The 20,308-nt window shown below is 34.5% G+C and overlaps 1 protein-coding gene across 3 annotated transcripts in view; it reads left to right on the forward strand.

Moving 5' to 3' along the window:
* The window catches only part of LOC133656294 (protein TANC2-like), a 132,685-nt gene that overhangs the window by 54,306 nt on the left and 58,071 nt on the right, over positions 1–20,308 (forward strand). For all 3 annotated transcript variants that reach the window (XM_062057302.1, XM_062057303.1, XM_062057304.1), the window contains 2 exons: positions 10,539–10,713; positions 12,499–12,732. In XM_062057302.1, coding sequence (XP_061913286.1) covers positions 10,539–10,713; positions 12,499–12,732 — 409 coding nt within the window. The remainder of the gene's footprint in view (positions 1–10,538; positions 10,714–12,498; positions 12,733–20,308) is intronic.

A 20,308-nucleotide genomic window follows, 5' to 3' on the forward strand; every position in this document is an offset into this window, starting at 1 on the left:
ATAAAATTTGCAGAATTTTACTGTAAAAATAAGGTGCACCTTTTTCAATTTACGGTAATGCACTGTAAAGATAGAAAAAAACAGCCTTTGATTTTACAGTTTAAAAATAAAAATTTTGCGGGTCAGTCGCCGGAATTTTACTGTAAAAATTAGGAGTACCATTTTTCAATTCACAGTAATGCACTGTAAAAACAAAACAAAAAAACAACCATAGATTTTACAGTAAAAAAAATAAATACAATAAAATTTGCAGAATTTTACTGTAAAAATAAGGAGTACCGTTTTTCTATTTACAGTAATGCACTGTAGAAAAAAAAACAAAAAAACAACAACCATAGATTTTACAGTAAAAAAATAAAATTTGCGGGTCAGTCGCCAGAATTTTACTGTAAAAATAAGGTGCACCGTTTTTCAATTCACAGTAATGCGCTGTAAAAAAAAAAAAACAACCATAGATTTTACGGTAAAAAAATATAAATACAATAACATTTGCAGAATTTTACTGTAAAAATGAGGTGCACGGTTTTTCAATTTACAGTAAAGCACTGTAAAAAAATAAACAACAACCATAGATTTTACGGTAAAAAAAAAAAATACAATAAAATTTGCAGAATTTTACTGTAAAAATAAGGTGCACCTTTTTCAATTTACAGTAATGCACTGTAAAGATAGAAAAAAAACAGCCATTGATTTTACGGTATAAAAATAAACATTTTGCGGGTCAGTCGCCGGAATTTTACTGTAAAAATAAGGAGTACCATTTTTCAATTCACAGTAATGCACTGTAAAAAAAAACAAAAAAAACAACCATAGATTTTACGGTAAAAAAAAAAATACAATAAAATTTGCAGAATTTTACTGTAAAAATAAGGTGCACCTTTTTCAATTTACAGTAATGCACTGTAAAGATAGAAAAAAAACAGCCTTTGATTTTACGGTATAAAAATAAACATTTTGCGGGTCAGTCGCCGGAATTTTACTGTAAAAATAAGGAGTACCATTTTTCAATTCACAGTAATGCACTGTAAAAACAAAACAAAAAAACAACCATAGATTTTACGGTAAAAAAAATAAATACAATAACATTTGCAGAATTTTACTGTAAAAATAAGGAGTACCGTTTTTCTATTTACAGTAATGCACTGTAGAAAAAAACAAAAAAAACAACAACCATAGATTTTACGGTAAAAAAATAAAATTTGCGGGTCAGTCGCCAGAATTTTACTGTAAAAATAAGGTGCACCGTTTTTCAATTCACAGTAATGCGCTGTAAAAAAAACAAACAACCATAGATTTTACGGTAAAAAAAATAAATACAATCAAATTTGCAGAATTTTACTGTAAAAATAAGGTGCACCGTTTTTCAATTTACAGTAATGCACTGTAAAGATAGAAAAAAAACAGCCTTTGATTTTACAGTTTAAAAATAAAAATTTTGCGGGTCAGTCAGTCGCCGGAATTTTACTGTAAAAATTAAGAGTACCATTTTTCAATTCACAGTAATGCACTGTAAAAAAAACAAAAAAAACAACCATAGATTTTACGGTAAAAAAAATAAATACGATCAAATTTGCAGAATTTTACTGTAAAAATAAGGAGTACCATTTTTCAATTCACAGTAATGCACTGTAAAAAAAACAAAAAAAACAACCATAGATTTTACGGTAAAAAAAATAAATATGATCAAATTTGCAGAATTTTACTGTAAAAATAAGGAGTACCATTTTTCAATTCACAGTAATGCACTGTAAAATAAAAATAAAAATAACAACCATAGATTTTACGGTAAAAAAAAAAAAATACAATACAATTTGCAGAATTTTACTGTAAAAATAAGGTGCACCGTTTTTGTATTTACAGTAATGCACTGTAGAAAAAAAACAAAAAACAACAACCATAGATATTACGGTAAAAATATAAAATTTGCGGGTCAGTCGCCAGAATTTTACTGTAAAAATAAGGTGTACTGTTTTTCAATTCACAGTAATGCACTGTAAAAAAAAACAAAAAAACAACCATGGATTTTACGGTAAAAAAAATAAGTACAATCAAATTTGCAGAATTTTACTGTAAAAATAAGGTGCACCGTTTTTCAATTCAAAGTAATGCACTGTAAAAATCAAAACAAAAAAACAACCATAGATTTTACAGTAAAAAAAAAAAAATACAATAAAATTTGCAGAATTTTACTGTAAAAATAAGGTGCACCATTTTTCTATTTACAGTAATGCACTGTAGAAAAAAAAACCACAACCATAGATTTTACGGTAAAAAAATAAAATTTGCGTTCAGTCGCCAGAATTTTACTGTAAAAATAAGGTGTACCGTTTTTCAATTCACAGTAATGCACTGTAAAACAAACAAACAACAACCATAGATTTTACGGTAAAAAAAAAAATACAATAAAATTTGCTGAATTTTACTGTAAAAATAAGGTGCACCTTTTTCAATTTACAGTAATGCACTGTAAAGATAGAAAAAAAACAGCCTTTGATTTTACAGTTTAAAAATAAAAATTTTGCGGGTCAGTCGCCGGAATTTTACTGTAAAAATTAGGAGTACCATTTTTCAATTCACAGTAATGCACTGTAAAAAAAACAAAAAAAACAACCATAGATTTTACGGTAAAAAAAATAAATACGATCAAATTTGCAGAATTTTACTGTAAAAATAAGGAGTACCATTTTTCAATTCACAGTAATGCACTGTAAAATTAAAATAAGAAAAACAACCATAGATTTTACGGTAAAAAAAATAAAATAAAATAAAATTTGCAGAATTTTACTGTAAAAATAAGGTGCACCGTTTTTCTATTTACAGTAATGCACTGTAGAAAAAAAACAAAAAACAACAACCATAGATTTTACGGTAAAAATATAAAATTTGCGGGTCAGTCGCCAGAATTTTACTGTAAAAATAAGGTGTACCGTTTATCAATTCACAGTAATGCACTGTAAAAAAAACAAAAAAACAACCATAGATTTTACGGTAAAAAAAATAAGTACAATCAAATTTGCAGAATTTTACTGTAAAAATAAGGTGCACCTTTTTCAATTTACAGTAATGCACTGTAAAGATAGAAAAAAAACAGCCTTTGGTTTTACGGTTTAAAAATAAACATTTTGCGGGTCAGTCGCCGGAATTTTACTGTAAAAATAAGGAGTACCATTTTTCAATTCACAGTAATGCACTGTAAAAAAAACAAAAAACAACAACCATAGATTTTACGGTAAAAAAAAAAAAATACAATAAAATTTGCAGAATTTTACTGTAAAAATAATGAGTACCATTTTTCAATTCAAAGTAATGCACTGTAAAAAAAACAAAAAAAAAACAACCATAGATTTTACGGTAAAAAAAAAATAAATAAATAAAATTTGCAGAATTTTACTGTAAAAATAAGGTGCACCGTTTTTCTATTTACAGTAATGCACTGTAGAAAAAAAAACAAAAAACAACAACCATAGATTTTACGGTAAAAAAATAAAATTTGCGGGTCAGTCGCCAGAATTTTACTGTAAAAATAAGGTGCACCGTTTTTCAATTCACAGTAATGCACTGTAAAACAAACAACAACAACAACCATAGATTTTACGGTAAAAATAAATAAATACAATAACATTTGCAGAATTTTACTGTAAAAATAAGGTGCACCGTTTTTCTATTTACAGTAATGCACTGTAAAACAAAAACAACCTGAGATTTGACGGTTAAACAAACATTTGCAGGTCAGTCGCCAGAATTTTACTGTGAAAATAAAGTGTGGGAGCCTTTTTCTATTTACAGTCATTCACTGTAAAGATAGAAAAAAACAGCCATTGATTTTACGGTAAAAAAAATAACAATTTTGCAGGTCAGTCGCCGGAATTTTACTGTAAAGTGAAGTGAAGTGAATTATATTTATATAGCGCTTTTCTCTCGTGACTCAAAGCACTTTTACATAGTGAAACCCAATATCATTTAAAGCAGTGTGGGTGGCACCTTTGTGCACACGTATCGTTTAGGGTTAGGAGTAGGGTTGGGGTTAGGTGCACACGTAGCGTTTAGGGTTAGGTGCACACATATCGTTTGTGCACACGCATCGTTTAGGGTTAGGGTTAGGGTTGGGGTTGGGGTTAGGGTTAGGTGCACACGTATCGTTTAGGGTTAGGGTTAGGTGCACACGTATCGTTTAGGGTTAGGGTTAGGTGCACACGTAGGGTTAGGGTTAGGGTTAGGGTTAGGTGCACACGTATCGTTTAGGGTTAGGTGCACACGTAAGGTTAGGGTTAGGGTTGGGGTTAGGGTTATGGTTAGGTGCACACGTATCGTTTAGGGTTAGGAGTAGGGTTGGAGTTAGGAGTAGGGTTGGGGTTAGGTGCACATGTAGCGTTTAGGGTTAGGTGCACACATATCGTTTGTGCACACGCATCGTTTAGGGTTAGGGTTGGGGTTGGGGTTAGGGTTAGGTGCACACGTATCGTTTAGGGTTAGGGTTAGGTGCACACGTATCGTTTAGGGTTAGGGTTAGGTGCACACGTAGGGTTAGGGTTGGGGTTAGGGTTAGGGATAGGTGCACACGTATCGTTTAGGGTTAGGAGTAGGGTTGGGGTTAGGTGCACACGTAGCGTTTAGGGTTAGGTGCACACATATCGTTTGTGCACACGCATCGTTTAGGGTTAGGGTTAGGGTTGGGGTTGGGGTTAGGGTTAGGTGCACACGTATCGTTTAGGGTTAGGTGCACACGTATCGTTTAGGGTTAGGGTTAGGTGCACACGTAGGGTTAGGGTTAGGGTTAGGGTTAGGTGCACACGTATCGTTTAGGGTTAGGTGCACACGTAAGGTTAGGGTTAGGGTTGGGGTTAGGGTTATGGTTAGGTGCACACGTATCGTTTAGGGTTAGGAGTAGGGTTGGAGTTAGGAGTAGGGTTGGGGTTAGGTGCACATGTAGCGTTTAGGGTTAGGTGCACACATATCGTTTGTGCACACGCATCGTTTAGGGTTAGGGTTGGGGTTGGGGTTAGGGTTAGGTGCACACGTATCGTTTAGGGTTAGGGTTAGGTGCACACGTATCGTTTAGGGTTAGGGTTAGGTGCACACGTAGGGTTAGGGTTGGGGTTAGGGTTAGGGATAGGTGCACACGTATCGTTTAGGGTTAGGAGTAGGGTTGGGGTTAGGTGCACACGTAGCGTTTAGGGTTAGGTGCACACATATCGTTTGTGCACACGCATCGTTTAGGGTTAGGGTTAGGGTTGGGGTTGGGGTTAGGGTTAGGTGCACACGTATCGTTTAGGGTTAGGTGCACACGTATCGTTTAGGGTTAGGGTTAGGTGCACACGTAGGGTTAGGGTTAGGGTTAGGTGCACACGTATCGTTTAGGGTTAGGTGCACACGTAAGGTTAGGGTTAGGGTTGGGGTTAGGGTTATGGTTAGGTGCACACGTATCGTTTAGGGTTAGGAGTAGGGTTGGAGTTAGGAGTAGGGTTGGGGTTAGGTGCACATGTAGCGTTTAGGGTTAGGTGCACACATATCGTTTGTGCACACGCATCGTTTAGGGTTAGGGTTGGGGTTGGGGTTAGGGTTAGGTGCACACGTATCGTTTAGGGTTAGGGTTAGGTGCACACGTATCGTTTAGGGTTAGGGTTAGGTGCACACGTAGGGTTAGGGTTGGGGTTAGGGTTAGGGATAGGTGCACACGTATCGTTTAGGGTTAGGAGTAGGGTTGGGGTTAGGTGCACACGTAGCGTTTAGGGTTAGGTGCACACATATCGTTTGTGCACACGCATCGTTTAGGGTTAGGGTTAGGGTTGGGGTTGGGGTTAGGGTTAGGTGCACACGTATCGTTTAGGGTTAGGTGCACACGTATCGTTTAGGGTTAGGGTTAGGTGCACACGTAGGGTTAGGGTTAGGGTTAGGGTTAGGTGCACACGTATCGTTTAGGGTTAGGTGCACACGTAAGGTTAGGGTTAGGGTTGGGGTTAGGGTTATGGTTAGGTGCACACGTATCGTTTAGGGTTAGGAGTAGGGTTGGAGTTAGGAGTAGGGTTGGGGTTAGGTGCACATGTAGCGTTTAGGGTTAGGTGCACACATATCGTTTGTGCACACGCATCGTTTAGGGTTAGGGTTGGGGTTGGGGTTAGGGTTAGGTGCACACGTATCGTTTAGGGTTAGGGTTAGGTGCACACGTATCGTTTAGGGTTAGGGTTAGGTGCACACGTAGGGTTAGGGTTGGGGTTAGGGTTAGGGATAGGTGCACACGTATCGTTTAGGGTTAGGAGTAGGGTTGGGGTTAGGTGCACACGTAGCGTTTAGGGTTAGGTGCACACATATCGTTTGTGCACACGCATCGTTTAGGGTTAGGGTTAGGGTTGGGGTTGGGGTTAGGGTTAGGTGCACACGTATCGTTTAGGGTTAGGTGCACACGTATCGTTTAGGGTTAGGGTTAGGTGCACACGTAGGGTTAGGGTTAGGGTTAGGGTTAGGTGCACACGTATCGTTTAGGGTTAGGTGCACACGTAAGGTTAGGGTTAAGGTTGGGGTTAGGGTTATGGTTAGGTGCACACGTATCGTTTAGGGTTAGGAGTAGGGTTGGAGTTAGGAGTAGGGTTGGGGTTAGGTGCACATGTAGCGTTTAGGGTTAGGTGCACACATATCGTTTGTGCACACGCATCGTTTAGGGTTAGGGTTGGGGTTGGGGTTAGGGTTAGGTGCACACGTATCGTTTAGGGTTAGGGTTAGGTGCACACGTATCGTTTAGGGTTAGGGTTAGGTGCACACGTAGGGTTAGGGTTGGGGTTAGGGTTAGGGATAGGTGCACACGTATCGTTTAGGGTTAGGAGTAGGGTTGGGGTTAGGTGCACACGTAGCGTTTAGGGTTAGGTGCACACATATCGTTTGTGCACACGCATCGTTTAGGGTTAGGGTTAGGGTTGGGGTTGGGGTTAGGGTTAGGTGCACACGTATCGTTTAGGGTTAGGTGCACACGTATCGTTTAGGGTTAGGGTTAGGTGCACACGTAGGGTTAGGGTTAGGGTTAGGGTTAGGTGCACACGTATCGTTTAGGGTTAGGTGCACACGTAAGGTTAGGGTTAGGGTTGGGGTTAGGGTTATGGTTAGGTGCACACGTATCGTTTAGGGTTAGGAGTAGGGTTGGAGTTAAGAGTAGGGTTGGGGTTAGGTGCACATGTAGCGTTTAGGGTTAGGTGCACACATATCGTTTGTGCACACGCATCGTTTAGGGTTAGGGTTGGGGTTGGGGTTAGGGTTAGGTGCACACGTATCGTTTAGGGTTAGGGTTAGGTGCACACGTATCGTTTAGGGTTAGGGTTAGGTGCACACGTAGGGTTAGGGTTGGGGTTAGGGTTAGGGATAGGTGCACACGTATCGTTTAGGGTTAGGTGCACACGTAAGGTTAGGGTTAGGGTTGGGGTTAGGGTTAGGGTTAGGTGCACACGTATCGTTTAGGGTTAGGGTTAGGTGCACACGTATCGTTTGTGCACACGCATCGTTTAGGGTTAGGGTTGGGTTTGGGTTATGGTTAGGTGCACACGTAGGGTTAGGGTTGGGGTTAGGGTTGGGGTTAGGGTTGGGGTTAGGGTTAGGTGCACGCGTATCGTTTAGGGTTAGGTGCACACGTAGGGTTAGGTTTAGGGTTAGGGTTAGGTGCACACGTATGGTTTAGGGTTAGGGTTAGGTGCACACGTATCGTTTAGGGTTAGGGTTAGGTGCACACGTAGGGTTAGGGTTAGGGTTAGGGTTAGGTGCACACGTATCGTTTAGGGTTAGGTGCACACGTAAGGTTAGGGTTAGGGTTGGGGTTAGGGTTATGGTTAGGTGCACACGTATCGTTTAGGGTTAGGAGTAGGGTTGGAGTTAGGAGTAGGGTTGGGGTTAGGTGCACATGTAGCGTTTAGGGTTAGGTGCACACATATCGTTTGTGCACACGCATCGTTTAGGGTTAGGGTTGGGGTTGGGGTTAGGGTTAGGTGCACACGTATCGTTTAGGGTTAGGGTTAGGTGCACACGTATCGTTTAGGGTTAGGGTTAGGTGCACACGTATCGTTTAGGGTTAGGGTTAGGTGCACACGTAGGGTTAGGGTTGGGGTTAGGGTTAGGTGCACACGTATCGTTTAGGGTTAGGTGCACACGTAAGGTTCGGGTTAGGGTTGGGGTTAGGGTTAGGGTTAGGTGCACACGTATCGTTTAGGGTTAGGGTTAGGTGCACACGTATCGTTTGTGCACACGCATCGTTTAGGGTTAGGGTTGGGTTTGGGTTATGGTTAGGTGCACACGTAGGGTTAGGGTTGGGGTTAGGGTTGGGGTTAGGGTTAGGTGCACGCGTATCGTTTAGGGTTAGGTGCACACATAGGGTTAGGGTTAGGTTTAGGGTTAGGGTTAGGTGCACACGTATGGTTTAGGGTTAGGGTTAGGGTTAGGTGCACACGTATCGTTTGTGCACACGCATCGTTTAGGGTTAGGGTTAGGGTTGGGTTTGGGTTATGGTTAGGTGCACACGTAGGGTTAGGGTTAGGGTTAGGTGCACGCGTATCGTTTAGGGTTAGGTGCACACGTAGGGTTAGGGTTGGGGTCAGGGTTAGGGTTGGGGTTAGGGTTAGGGTTAGGTGCACATGTATCGTTCAGGGTTAGGTGCACACAAATCGTTTGTGCACACGCATCGTTTAGGGTTAGGGTTGGGTTTGGGTTATGGTTAGGTGCACACGTAGGGTTGGGGTTAGGGTTAGGTGCACGCGTATCGTTTAGGGTTAGGTGCACACGTAGGGTTAGGGTTGGGGTTAGGGTTAGGGTTGTGGTTAGGGTTAGGTGCACACATATCGTTTAGGGTTAGGGTTAGGTGCACACGTAGGGTTAGGGTTGGGGTTAGGGTTAGGGTTAGGTGCACACGTATCGTTTAGGGTTAGGTGCACACGTAAGGTTAGGGTTGGGGTTAGGGTTAGGGTTAGGTGCACACGTATCGTTTAGGGTTAGGGTTAGGTGCACACGTATCGTTTGTGCACACGCATCGTTTAGGGTTAGGGTTGGGTTTGGGTTATGGTTAGGTGCACACGTAGGGTTAGGGTTGGGGTTAGGGTTAGGTGCACGCATATCGTTTAGGGTTAGGTGCACACGTAGGGTTAGGGTTAGGTTTAGGGTTAGGTGCACACGTATGGTTTAGGGTTAGGGTTAGGTGCACACGCATCGTTTAGGGTTAGGGTTAGGGTTGGGTTTGGGTTATGGTTAGGTGCACACGTAGGGTTAGGGTTAGGTGCACGCGTATCGTTTAGGGTTGGGTTAGGGTTAGGGTTAGGGTTAGGGTTAGGGTTAGGGCTAGGGTTGGGGTTAGGGTTAGGGTTAGGTGCACATGTATCGTTTAGGGTTAGGTGCACACGAATCGTTTGTGTACACGCATCGTTTAGGGTTAGGGTTAGGGTTGGGTTTGGGTTATGGTTAGGTGCACACGTAGGGTTAGGGTTGGGGTTAGGGTTAGGGTTAGGTGCACATGTATCGTTTAGGGTTAGGTGCACACGAATCGTTTGTGTACACGCATCGTTTAGGGTTAGGGTTAGGGTTGGGTTTGGGTTATGGTTAGGTGCACACGTAGGGTTAGGGTTGGGGTTAGGGTTAGGGTTAGGTGCACGCGTATCGTTTAGGGTTAGGTGCACACGTAGGGTTAGGGTTGGGGTTAGGATTGGGGTTAGGGTTGGGTGCACACGTATCGTTTAGGGTTAGGTGCACACGTAGGGTTAGGGTTAGGGTTAGGGTTAGGGTTAGGTGCACACGTATCGTTTAGGGTTAGGTGCACATGTAAGGTTAGGGTTGGGGTTAGGGTTAGAGTTAGGTGCACACGTATCGTTTAGGGTTAGGGTTAGGTGCACACGTATCGTTTGTGCACACGCATCGTTTAGGGTTTGGGTTGGGTTTGGGTTATGGTTAGGTGCACACGTAGGGTTAGGGTTGGGGTTAGGGTTAGGGTTAGGTGCACGCGTATCGTTTAGGGTTAGGGTTAGGTGCACACGTAGGGTTTAGGGTTAGGGTTAGGTGCACACGTATCGTTTAGGGTTAGGTGCACACGTAAGGTTAGGGTTAGGGTTGGGGTTAGGGTTAGGGTTAGGTGCACACGTATCGTTTAGGGTTAGGGTTAGGTGCACACGTATCGTTTAGGGTTAGGTGCACACGTAAGGTTAGGGTTAGGGTTGGGGTTAGGGTTAGGTGTACGCGTATCGTTTAGGGTTAGGTGCACACGTAGGGTTTAGGGTTAGGGTTAGGGTTAGGTGCACACGTATCGTTTAGGGTTAGGTGCACACGTAAGGTTAGGGTTAGGGTTGGGGTTAGGGTTAGGGTTAGGTGCACACGTATCGTTTAGGGTTAGGTGCACACGTAGGGTTAGGGTTGGGGTCAGGGTTAGGGTTAGGGTTAGGGTATATATGTATATATATATATATATATATATATATATATATATATATATATATATATATATATATATATATATATATATATATATATATATATATATATAAAAACAGTATCATGGTGACGCTGCTCCTCTGTGTCGCTGCCAGGGCCACAACCAGAACCAGAACCAGAACCAGAGGATCAGCCCATGCTCCACCTTGACCAGCAGCACCGCCTCCCCCCCCGCTGGCAGCCCCTGCTCCACCCTGCCCCCCACCATGCAGGGCCAGGCCGTCAGCAGTCCCACCTCCACGCTGGAGAGTCGGGACAGTGGCATCATTGGTGAGTCGCTCTTTTCGCGCGGCGGCGCAGATATTTAACAGTATTCATTTTCACGAGGCCCCCGAAACACTTGGAACATGTCGTCGCATGATGACATAGTACTCACGCTTGGAACATCGTGAAGTACTTTGTATATACATATATATATATATATATATATATATATATATATATATATATATATATATATGTATATATATGTATATATATACTAAATTGGCCCTAGTGTGTGAATGTTGTCTGTCTATCTGTGTTGGCCCTGTGATGAGGTGGCGACTTGTCCAGGGTGTACACCGCCTTCCGCCCGATTGTAGCTGAGATAGGCTCCAGCGACCCCCCGCGACCCCAAAAGGGACAAGCAGTAGAAAATCTATGGATGGATGGATGTATATATTTATGTGTATATATATGTGTGTGTGTGAATATATACTGTATGTGTGTGTATGTATTTATACATATATATACATGTGTATGTGTATGGAAATATTTGTATATATAGTTATACATATATATACAGCATATATATATATAGGCTATATATATAAAAATACGTGTGTGTGTATATATATTTATGTGTGTGTATATATATACATGTGCGTATGTAATAAACACACATATATATATATATACATATATATATATATATGTAAATATATGTATATAGAAAATATATATATATGTGTGTATGTATATATTAATGTGTATATGTATGTGTATGTGTGTATATATGTGTATATATACTGTATGTGTGTGTATATATTTATACGTATATATATGTATGTATATATGTATATATATATATATATATATATATATATATATATATATATATATATATATATATGTGTATGTATTTATACATGTATATATATGTGTATATATTTGTGTATGTATTTGTGTATACATCTAGGTGTATGTATATATATATATATAAAAATATATATATATACATATATATGTTTAATACATACACACATATATATATACACATACAGTATATACACATACACACACGCACATATATATATATATATATATATATATATATATATATACATATATATATATATATATACTGTATATATATATACTGTATATATATATATATATACTGTATAAATATATATATATATATGTATATATATATATATATATATATATATGTATATATATATTTATATATATATATATATATATATATATGTATATATATATATATATATATATATATATGTATATATATATATATATATATATATATATAAATGTGCGTGTGTGTATATGTGTGCGTATGTATTCCTACGAATATACATGTGTTTATATATAATGTGTATATATGTGTCTGTATATATATATATATATATATATATATATATATATATATATATATATATATATATATATATATATATATATATATATATATAATATATATATATACACACACATATACATATATATAAATATGTGCGTGTATATATACTGTATGTACTGTATCTATATATGTGTATATGTATATATACTGTATGTGTGTATATTTATATGTATGTACAGTATGTGTCTGTGTGTATAAATAAGCTCGCCGTCGTGATGTCCCGTGCCCCAACGTGCGCCCGCCCTGGTTACCTGGCAACGACAAACACCTGCAGCCTGAGGTGGCGGGCGCACTGGGAGGAACAGGAAATGAGTGGCGAAGGCGTGAAACGCCACGCCAATGACGCTTTCGGTCCCCTGTGTGTGCGTCAGCGTCAACCACAGTGCTAAGGACCTTTCTCCTCTCCGCAGCCACACTGACCAGCTACTCTGAGAACGTGGAGCGCGGCGGCGGCGGCAAACACGGCAACCTGAAGCTGTGGCAGAAATCAGGCATGGACTCCTTCTTGTACCGCGTGGACGAGAACATGACGGCGTCCACCTACAGCCTCAACAAAATCCCCGAGCGCAGCCTGGAGAGCATGTCCTCTAACTCCGCCCACTCCATCCCTCTCTACCTCATGCCCCGCCCCAACTCTGTGGCCGGTGAGTCCTTCCTTACCTTGCTTCCTTACCTTGCTTCCTTACCTCCCAGCGCCACGCACGCCACCACAAATATGCTGACTCAGCATTGCGCAACACATTCCACATTTGTTTTCCTCCCATTTACAGTATTACACTGTAAAAAAAAAAAAAAAAAGATTTTACAGTAAAAAATATTTTTCCATTTACAGTATTACACTGTAGAAAAACAACAGATTTTACAGTAAAAAATATGTTTCCATTTACAGTATTTCACTGTGAAAACAAGCACAGATTTTACAGATTTTTCATTGACAGTAATAAACAACAGATTTCACATTTTAAAAAAATTTCCATTTACAGTATTGCACTGTAAAAAAACCAAACAGATTTTACAGTAAAAAATAGTTTTCCATTTACAGTATTGCACTGTAAAAACAAAAAACTGATTTTACAGTTGAAAAAAAAAAAGTTAATTTACAGTATTATACGGTAATAACAGATTTTACATATAAAATGTTACATTTACAGTATTGCGCTGTAAAACGAAAATAACAGATTTTATAGTAAAAAAAAAAGTAATTTTTCTTTTACAGTATTGCACTGTAGAAATAAAAGCAATTAATTTTACGGTGAATAGATATTACACTGTAAAAAAACAACAACAGATTTTACATTTAAAAAATGTTCCATTTACAGTATTACTCTGTAAAAAGAAACAACAGTAAAAAAAATATTTTTCCATTTACAGTACTGCACTGTAAAAACAACAAGAACGGATATTACAGTAAAAAAAAAAGTGACTTTTCATTTACAGTATTATACGGTAATAAGCAACAGATTTTAAATTTTAAAAAATTCCATTTACAGTAATACACTGCAAAAAAACAACAGATTTTACAGTAAAAAAAAGATTCCATTTACAGTATTTCACTGTAACAACAAGCACAGATTTTACAGTAAAAAAAAGTTTTTTTTCATTGACTGTATAGTACGATAACAGACAACAGATTTTACATTTAAAAATGTTCCATTTACAGTATTACACTGTAGAAAAACAACATATTTTACAGTAAAAAATATGTTTCCATTTACAGTATTTCACTGTGAAAACAAGCACAGATTTTACAGATTTTTCATTGACAGTAATAAACAACAGATTTTTTTTCCATTTACGGTATTGCACTGTAAAAAAAAAAAAACAGATTTTACTGTAAAAAATAGTTTTCCATTTACAGTATTGCACTGTAAAAACAAAAAACTGATTTTACAGTTCGAAAAAAAAAAAGAAGTTCATTTACAGTATTATACGGTAATAACAGATTTTACATATAAAATGTTACATTTACAGTATTACTCTGTAAAAAGAAACAACAGGAAAAAAAAATATTTTTCCATTTACAGTACTACACTGTAAAAACAACAAGAACAGATATTACAGTAAAAAAAAAGTGACTTTTCATTTACAGTATTATACGGTAATAAGCAACAGATTTTAAATTTTAAAAAACTCCATTTACAGTAATACACTGCAAAAAAACAACAGATTTTACAGTAAAAAAAAAATTCCATTTACAGTATTTCACTGTAAAAACGAGCACCGATTTTACAGTAAAAAAAGTGTTTTTTCATTTACAGTATTATACGATAATAGATTTTACATTTAAAAATGTTCCATTTACAGTATTGCACTGTAAAAACAAAAATAACAGATTTTACAGTAAAAAAAGAAGAAGTTATTTGTCATGTAAAGTATTGCACTGTAAAAAACAACATATTTTACAGTAAAACATATTTTTCCATTTACAGTATTGCACTGTAAAAACAAGAACAGATCTTACAGTAAAAAAAGGGATTTTTTTTATTGACAGTATTTTACGGTAATAAGCAACAGTTTACATTTTAAAATGTTCCATTTACAGTATTACACTGTAGAAAAACAACAGATTTTACAGTAAAAAATATGTTCCCATTTACAGTATTTCACTGTGAAAACAAGCACAGATTTTACAGATTTTTCATTGACAGTAATAAACAACAGATTTCACATTTTAAAAAAATTTCCATTTACGGTATTGCACTGTAAAAAAAAAAAAAAAAAGATTTTACAGTAAAAAATAGTTTTCCATTTACAGTATTGCACTGTAAAAACAAAAAACTGATTTTACAGTTGAGAAAAAAAAAGAAGTTAATTTACAGTATCATACGGTAATAACAGATTTTACATATAAAATGTTACATTTACAGTATTGCACTGTAAAAACAAAAATAACAGATTTTATAGTAAAAAAAAAAAAGTAATTTTTCTTTTACAGTATTGCACTGTAGAAATAAAAGCAATTAATTTTACGGTGAATAGATATTACACTGTAAAAAAACAACAACAGATTTTACATTTAAAAAATGTTCCATTTACAGTATTACTCTGTAAAAAGAAACATTAGTAAAAAAAAATATTTTTCCATTTACAGTACTGCACTGTAAAAACAACAAGAACAGATATTACAGTAAAAAAAGGTGACTTTTCATTTACAGTATTATACGGTAATAAGCAACAGATTTTAAATTTTAAAAAATTCAATTTACAGTAATACACTGCAAAAAAACAACAGATTTTACAGTAAAAAAAAAAATCCATTTACAGTATTTCACTGTAAAAACGAGCACCGATTTTACAGTAAAAAAGTGTTTTTTCATTTACAGTATTATACGATAATAGATTTTACATTTAAAAATGTTCCATTTACAGTATTGCACTGTAAAAACAAAAATAACAGATTTTACAGTAAAAAAAGAAGAAGTTATTTGTCATGTAAAGTATTGCACTGTAAAAAAACAACATATTTTACAGTAAAACATATTTTTCCATTTACAGTATTGCACTGTAAAAACAAGAACAGATCTTACAGTAAAAAAAGGGATTTTTTTTATTGACAGTATTTTACGGTAATAAGCAACAGTTTACATTTTAAAATGTTCCATTTACAGTATTACACTGTAGAAAAACAACAGATTTTACAGTAAAAAATATGTTCCCATTTACAGTATTTCACTGTGAAAACAAGCACAGATTTTACAGATTTTTCATTGACAGTAATAAACAACAGATTTCACATTTTAAAAAAAATTCCATTTACGGTATTGCACTGTAAAAAAAAAAAAAAAAGATTTTACAGTAAAAAATAGTTTTCCATTTACAGTATTGCACTGTAAAAACAAAAAACTGATTTTACAGTTGAGAAAAAAAAAGAAGTTAATTTACAGTATCATACGGTAATAACAGATTTTACATATAAAATGTTACATTTACAGTATTGCACTGTAAAAACAAAAATAACATATTTTATAGTAAAAAAAAAAAAAGTAATTTTTCTTTTACAGTATTGCACTGTAGAAATAAAAGCAATTAATTTTACGGTGAATAGATATTACACTGTAAAAAAACAACAACAGATTTTACATTTAAAAAATGTTCCATTTACAGTATTACTCTGTAAAAAGAAACATTAGTAAAAAAAAATATTTTTCCATTTACAGTACTGCACTGTAAAAACAACAAGAACAGATATTACAGTAAAAAAAGGTGACTTTTCATTTACAGTATTATACGGTAATAAGCAACAGATTTTAAATTTTAAAAAATTCAATTTACAGTAATACACTGCAAAAAAACAACAGATTTTACAGTAAAAAAAAAAAATCCATTTACAGTATTTCACTGTAAAAACGAGCACAGATTTTACAGTAAAAAAAAGTGTTTTTTCATTTACAGTATTATACGATAATAGATTTTACATTTAAAAATGTTCCATTTACAGTATTGCACTGTAAAAACAAAAATAACAGATTTTACAGTAAAAAAAGAAGAAGTGATTTTTCATGTACAGTATTGCACTGTAAAAAAACAACATATTTTACAGTAAAACATATTTTTCCATTTACAGTATTGAACTGTAAAAACAAGAACAGATCTTACAGTAAAAAAAGTGATTTTTTTTTTATTGACAGTATTTTACGGTAATAAGCAACAGTTTACATTTTAAAATGTTCCATTTACAGTATTACACTGTAGAAAAACGACAGATTTTACAGTAAAAAATATGTTTCCATTTACAGTATTTCACTGTGAAAACAAGCACAGATTTTACAGATATTTCATCGACAGTAATAAACAACAGATTTCACATTTTAAAAAAAATTCCATTTACGGTATTGCACTGTAAAACAAACAAACAGATTTTACTGTAAAAAATTGTTTTCCATTTACAGTATTGCACTGTAAAAACAAAAAACTGATTTTACAGTTGAAAAAAAAAAAAGTTCATTTACAGTATTATACGGTAATAACAGATTTTACATATAAAATGTTGCATTTACAGTATTGCACTGTAAAAACAAAAATAACAGATTTTATAGTAAAAAAAAAGTAATTTTTCTTTTACAGTATTGCACTGTAGAAATAAAAGCAATTAATTTTACGGTGAATAGATATTACACTGTAAAAAAACAACAACAGATTTTACATTTAAAAAATGTTCCATTTACAGTATTACTCTGTAAAAAGAAACATTAGTAAAAAAAAATATTTTTCCATTTACAGTACTGCACTGTAAAAACAACAAGAACAGATATTACAGTAAAAAAAGGTGACTTTTCATTTACAGTATTATACGGTAATAAGCAACAGATTTTAAATTTTAAAAAATTCAATTTACAGTAATACACTGCAAAAAAACAACAGATTTTACAGTAAAAAAAAAAATCCATTTACAGTATTTCACTGTAAAAACGAGCACCGATTTTACAGTAAAAAAAGTGTTTTTTCATTTACAGTATTATACGATAATAGATTTTACATTTAAAAATGTTCCATTTACAGTATTGCACTGTAAAAACAAAAATAACAGATTTTACAGTAAAAAAAGAAGAAGTTATTTGTCATGTAAAGTATTGCACTGTAAAAAACAACATATTTTACAGTAAAACATATTTTTCCATTTACAGTATTGCACTGTAAAAACAAGAACAGATCTTACAGTAAAAAAAGGGATTTTTTTTATTGACAGTATTTTACGGTAATAAGCAACAGTTTACATTTTAAAATGTTCCATTTACAGTATTACACTGTAGAAAAACAACAGATTTTACAGTAAAAAATATGTTCCCATTTACAGTATTTCACTGTGAAAACAAGCACAGATTTTACAGATTTTTCATTGACAGTAATAAACAACAGATTTCACATTTTAAAAAAAATTCCATTTACGGTATTGCACTGTAAAAAAAAAAAAAAAAGATTTTACAGTAAAAAATAGTTTTCCATTTACAGTATTGCACTGTAAAAACAAAAAACTGATTTTACAGTTGAGAAAAAAAAAGAAGTTAATTTACAGTATCATACGGTAATAACAGATTTTACATATAAAATGTTACATTTACAGTATTGCACTGTAAAAACAAAAATAACATATTTTATAGTAAAAAAAAAAAAAGTAATTTTTCTTTTACAGTATTGCACTGTAGAAATAAAAGCAATTAATTTTACGGTGAATAGATATTACACTGTAAAAAAACAACAACAGATTTTACATTTAAAAAATGTTCCATTTACAGTATTACTCTGTAAAAAGAAACATTAGTAAAAAAAAATATTTTTCCATTTACAGTACTGCACTGTAAAAACAACAAGAACAGATATTACAGTAAAAAAAGGTGACTTTTCATTTACAGTATTATACGGTAATAAGCAACAGATTTTAAATTTTAAAAAATTCAATTTACAGTAATACACTGCAAAAAAACAACAGATTTTACAGTAAAAAAAAAAAATCCATTTACAGTATTTCACTGTAAAAACGAGCACAGATTTTACAGTAAAAAAAAGTGTTTTTTCATTTACAGTATTATACGATAATAGATTTTACATTTAAAAATGTTCCATTTACAGTATTGCACTGTAAAAACAAAAATAACAGATTTTACAGTAAAAAAAGAAGAAGTGATTTTTCATGTACAGTATTGCACTGTAAAAAAACAACATATTTTACAGTAAAACATATTTTTCCATTTACAGTATTGAACTGTAAAAACAAGAACAGATCTTACAGTAAAAAAAGTGATTTTTTTTTTATTGACAGTATTTTACGGTAATAAGCAACAGTTTACATTTTAAAATGTTCCATTTACAGTATTACACTGTAGAAAAACGACAGATTTTACAGTAAAAAATATGTTTCCATTTACAGTATTTCACTGTGAAAACAAGCACAGATTTTACAGATATTTCATCGACAGTAATAAACAACAGATTTCACATTTTAAAAAAAATTCCATTTACGGTATTGCACTGTAAAACAAACAAACAGATTTTACTGTAAAAAATTGTTTTCCATTTACAGTATTGCACTGTAAAAACAAAAAACTGATTTTACAGTTGAAAAAAAAAAAAGTTCATTTACAGTATTATACGGTAATAACAGATTTTACATATAAAATGTTGCATTTACAGTATTGCACTGTAAAAACAAAAATAACAGATTTTATAGTAAAAAAAAAGTAATTTTTCTTTTACAGTATTGCACTGTAGAAATAAAAGCAATTAATTTTACGGTGAATAGATATTACACTGTAAAAAAACAACAACAGATTTTACATTTAAAAAATGTTCCATTTACAGTATTACTCTGTAAAAAGAAACAACAGTAAAAAAAAATATTTTTCCATTTACAGTACTGCACTGTAAAAACAACAAGAACAGATATTACAGTAAAAAAGTGACTTTTCATTTACAGTACTATACAGTAATAAGCAACAGATTTTAAATTAAAAAAAATTCCATTTACAGTAATACACTGCAAAAAAACAACAGACTTTACACTAAAAAAAAATTCCATTTACAGTATTTCACTGTAAAAACAAGCACAGATTTTACAATAAAAAAAAAGTGTTTTTTCATTTACAGTATTATACGATAATAGATTTTACATTTAAAAATGTTCCATTTACAGTATTGCACTGTAAAAACAAAAATAACAGATTTTACAGTAAAAAAAGAAGTGATTTTTCATGTACAGTATTGCACTGTAAAAAACAACATATTTTACAGTAAAACATATTTTTCCATTTACAGTATTGCACTGTAAAAACAAGAACAGATCTTACAGTAAAAAAAGTGATTTTTTTATTGACAGTATTTTACGGTAATAAGCAACAGTTTACATTTTAAAATGTTCCATTTACAGTATTACACTGTAAAAACAACAACCAGATTTTACAGTAAAAAATATGTTTCCATTTACAGTATATCACTGCAAAAACAAGCACAGATTTTACAGTATCATTGAGAGTATTATACAGTAATAAACTACAGATTTCACATTTTAAAACATTTTCCTTCCTTCCTTCTTGAATGTTCTATTCTTTCTTTCTTGCTTTCTTTCTCTCTCTCTCTGTCTCTCAGTCTCTCTCTCCTCATCCATCATTTCCTCCCTTCCTCCCTCCCTCCCTTCCTCCTTTCCTACCTTCCTTCCTTCCTTCCTTCCTTCCTTCCCACTCCATCCAACCTTCTCCACCGGCCCCCGTGCAGACGTTGGTACATTGA

This window comes from Entelurus aequoreus, linkage group LG08 (assembly GCF_033978785.1).
Source record: "Entelurus aequoreus isolate RoL-2023_Sb linkage group LG08, RoL_Eaeq_v1.1, whole genome shotgun sequence".
NCBI classification, from domain to species: Eukaryota; Metazoa; Chordata; class Actinopteri; order Syngnathiformes; family Syngnathidae; genus Entelurus; species Entelurus aequoreus.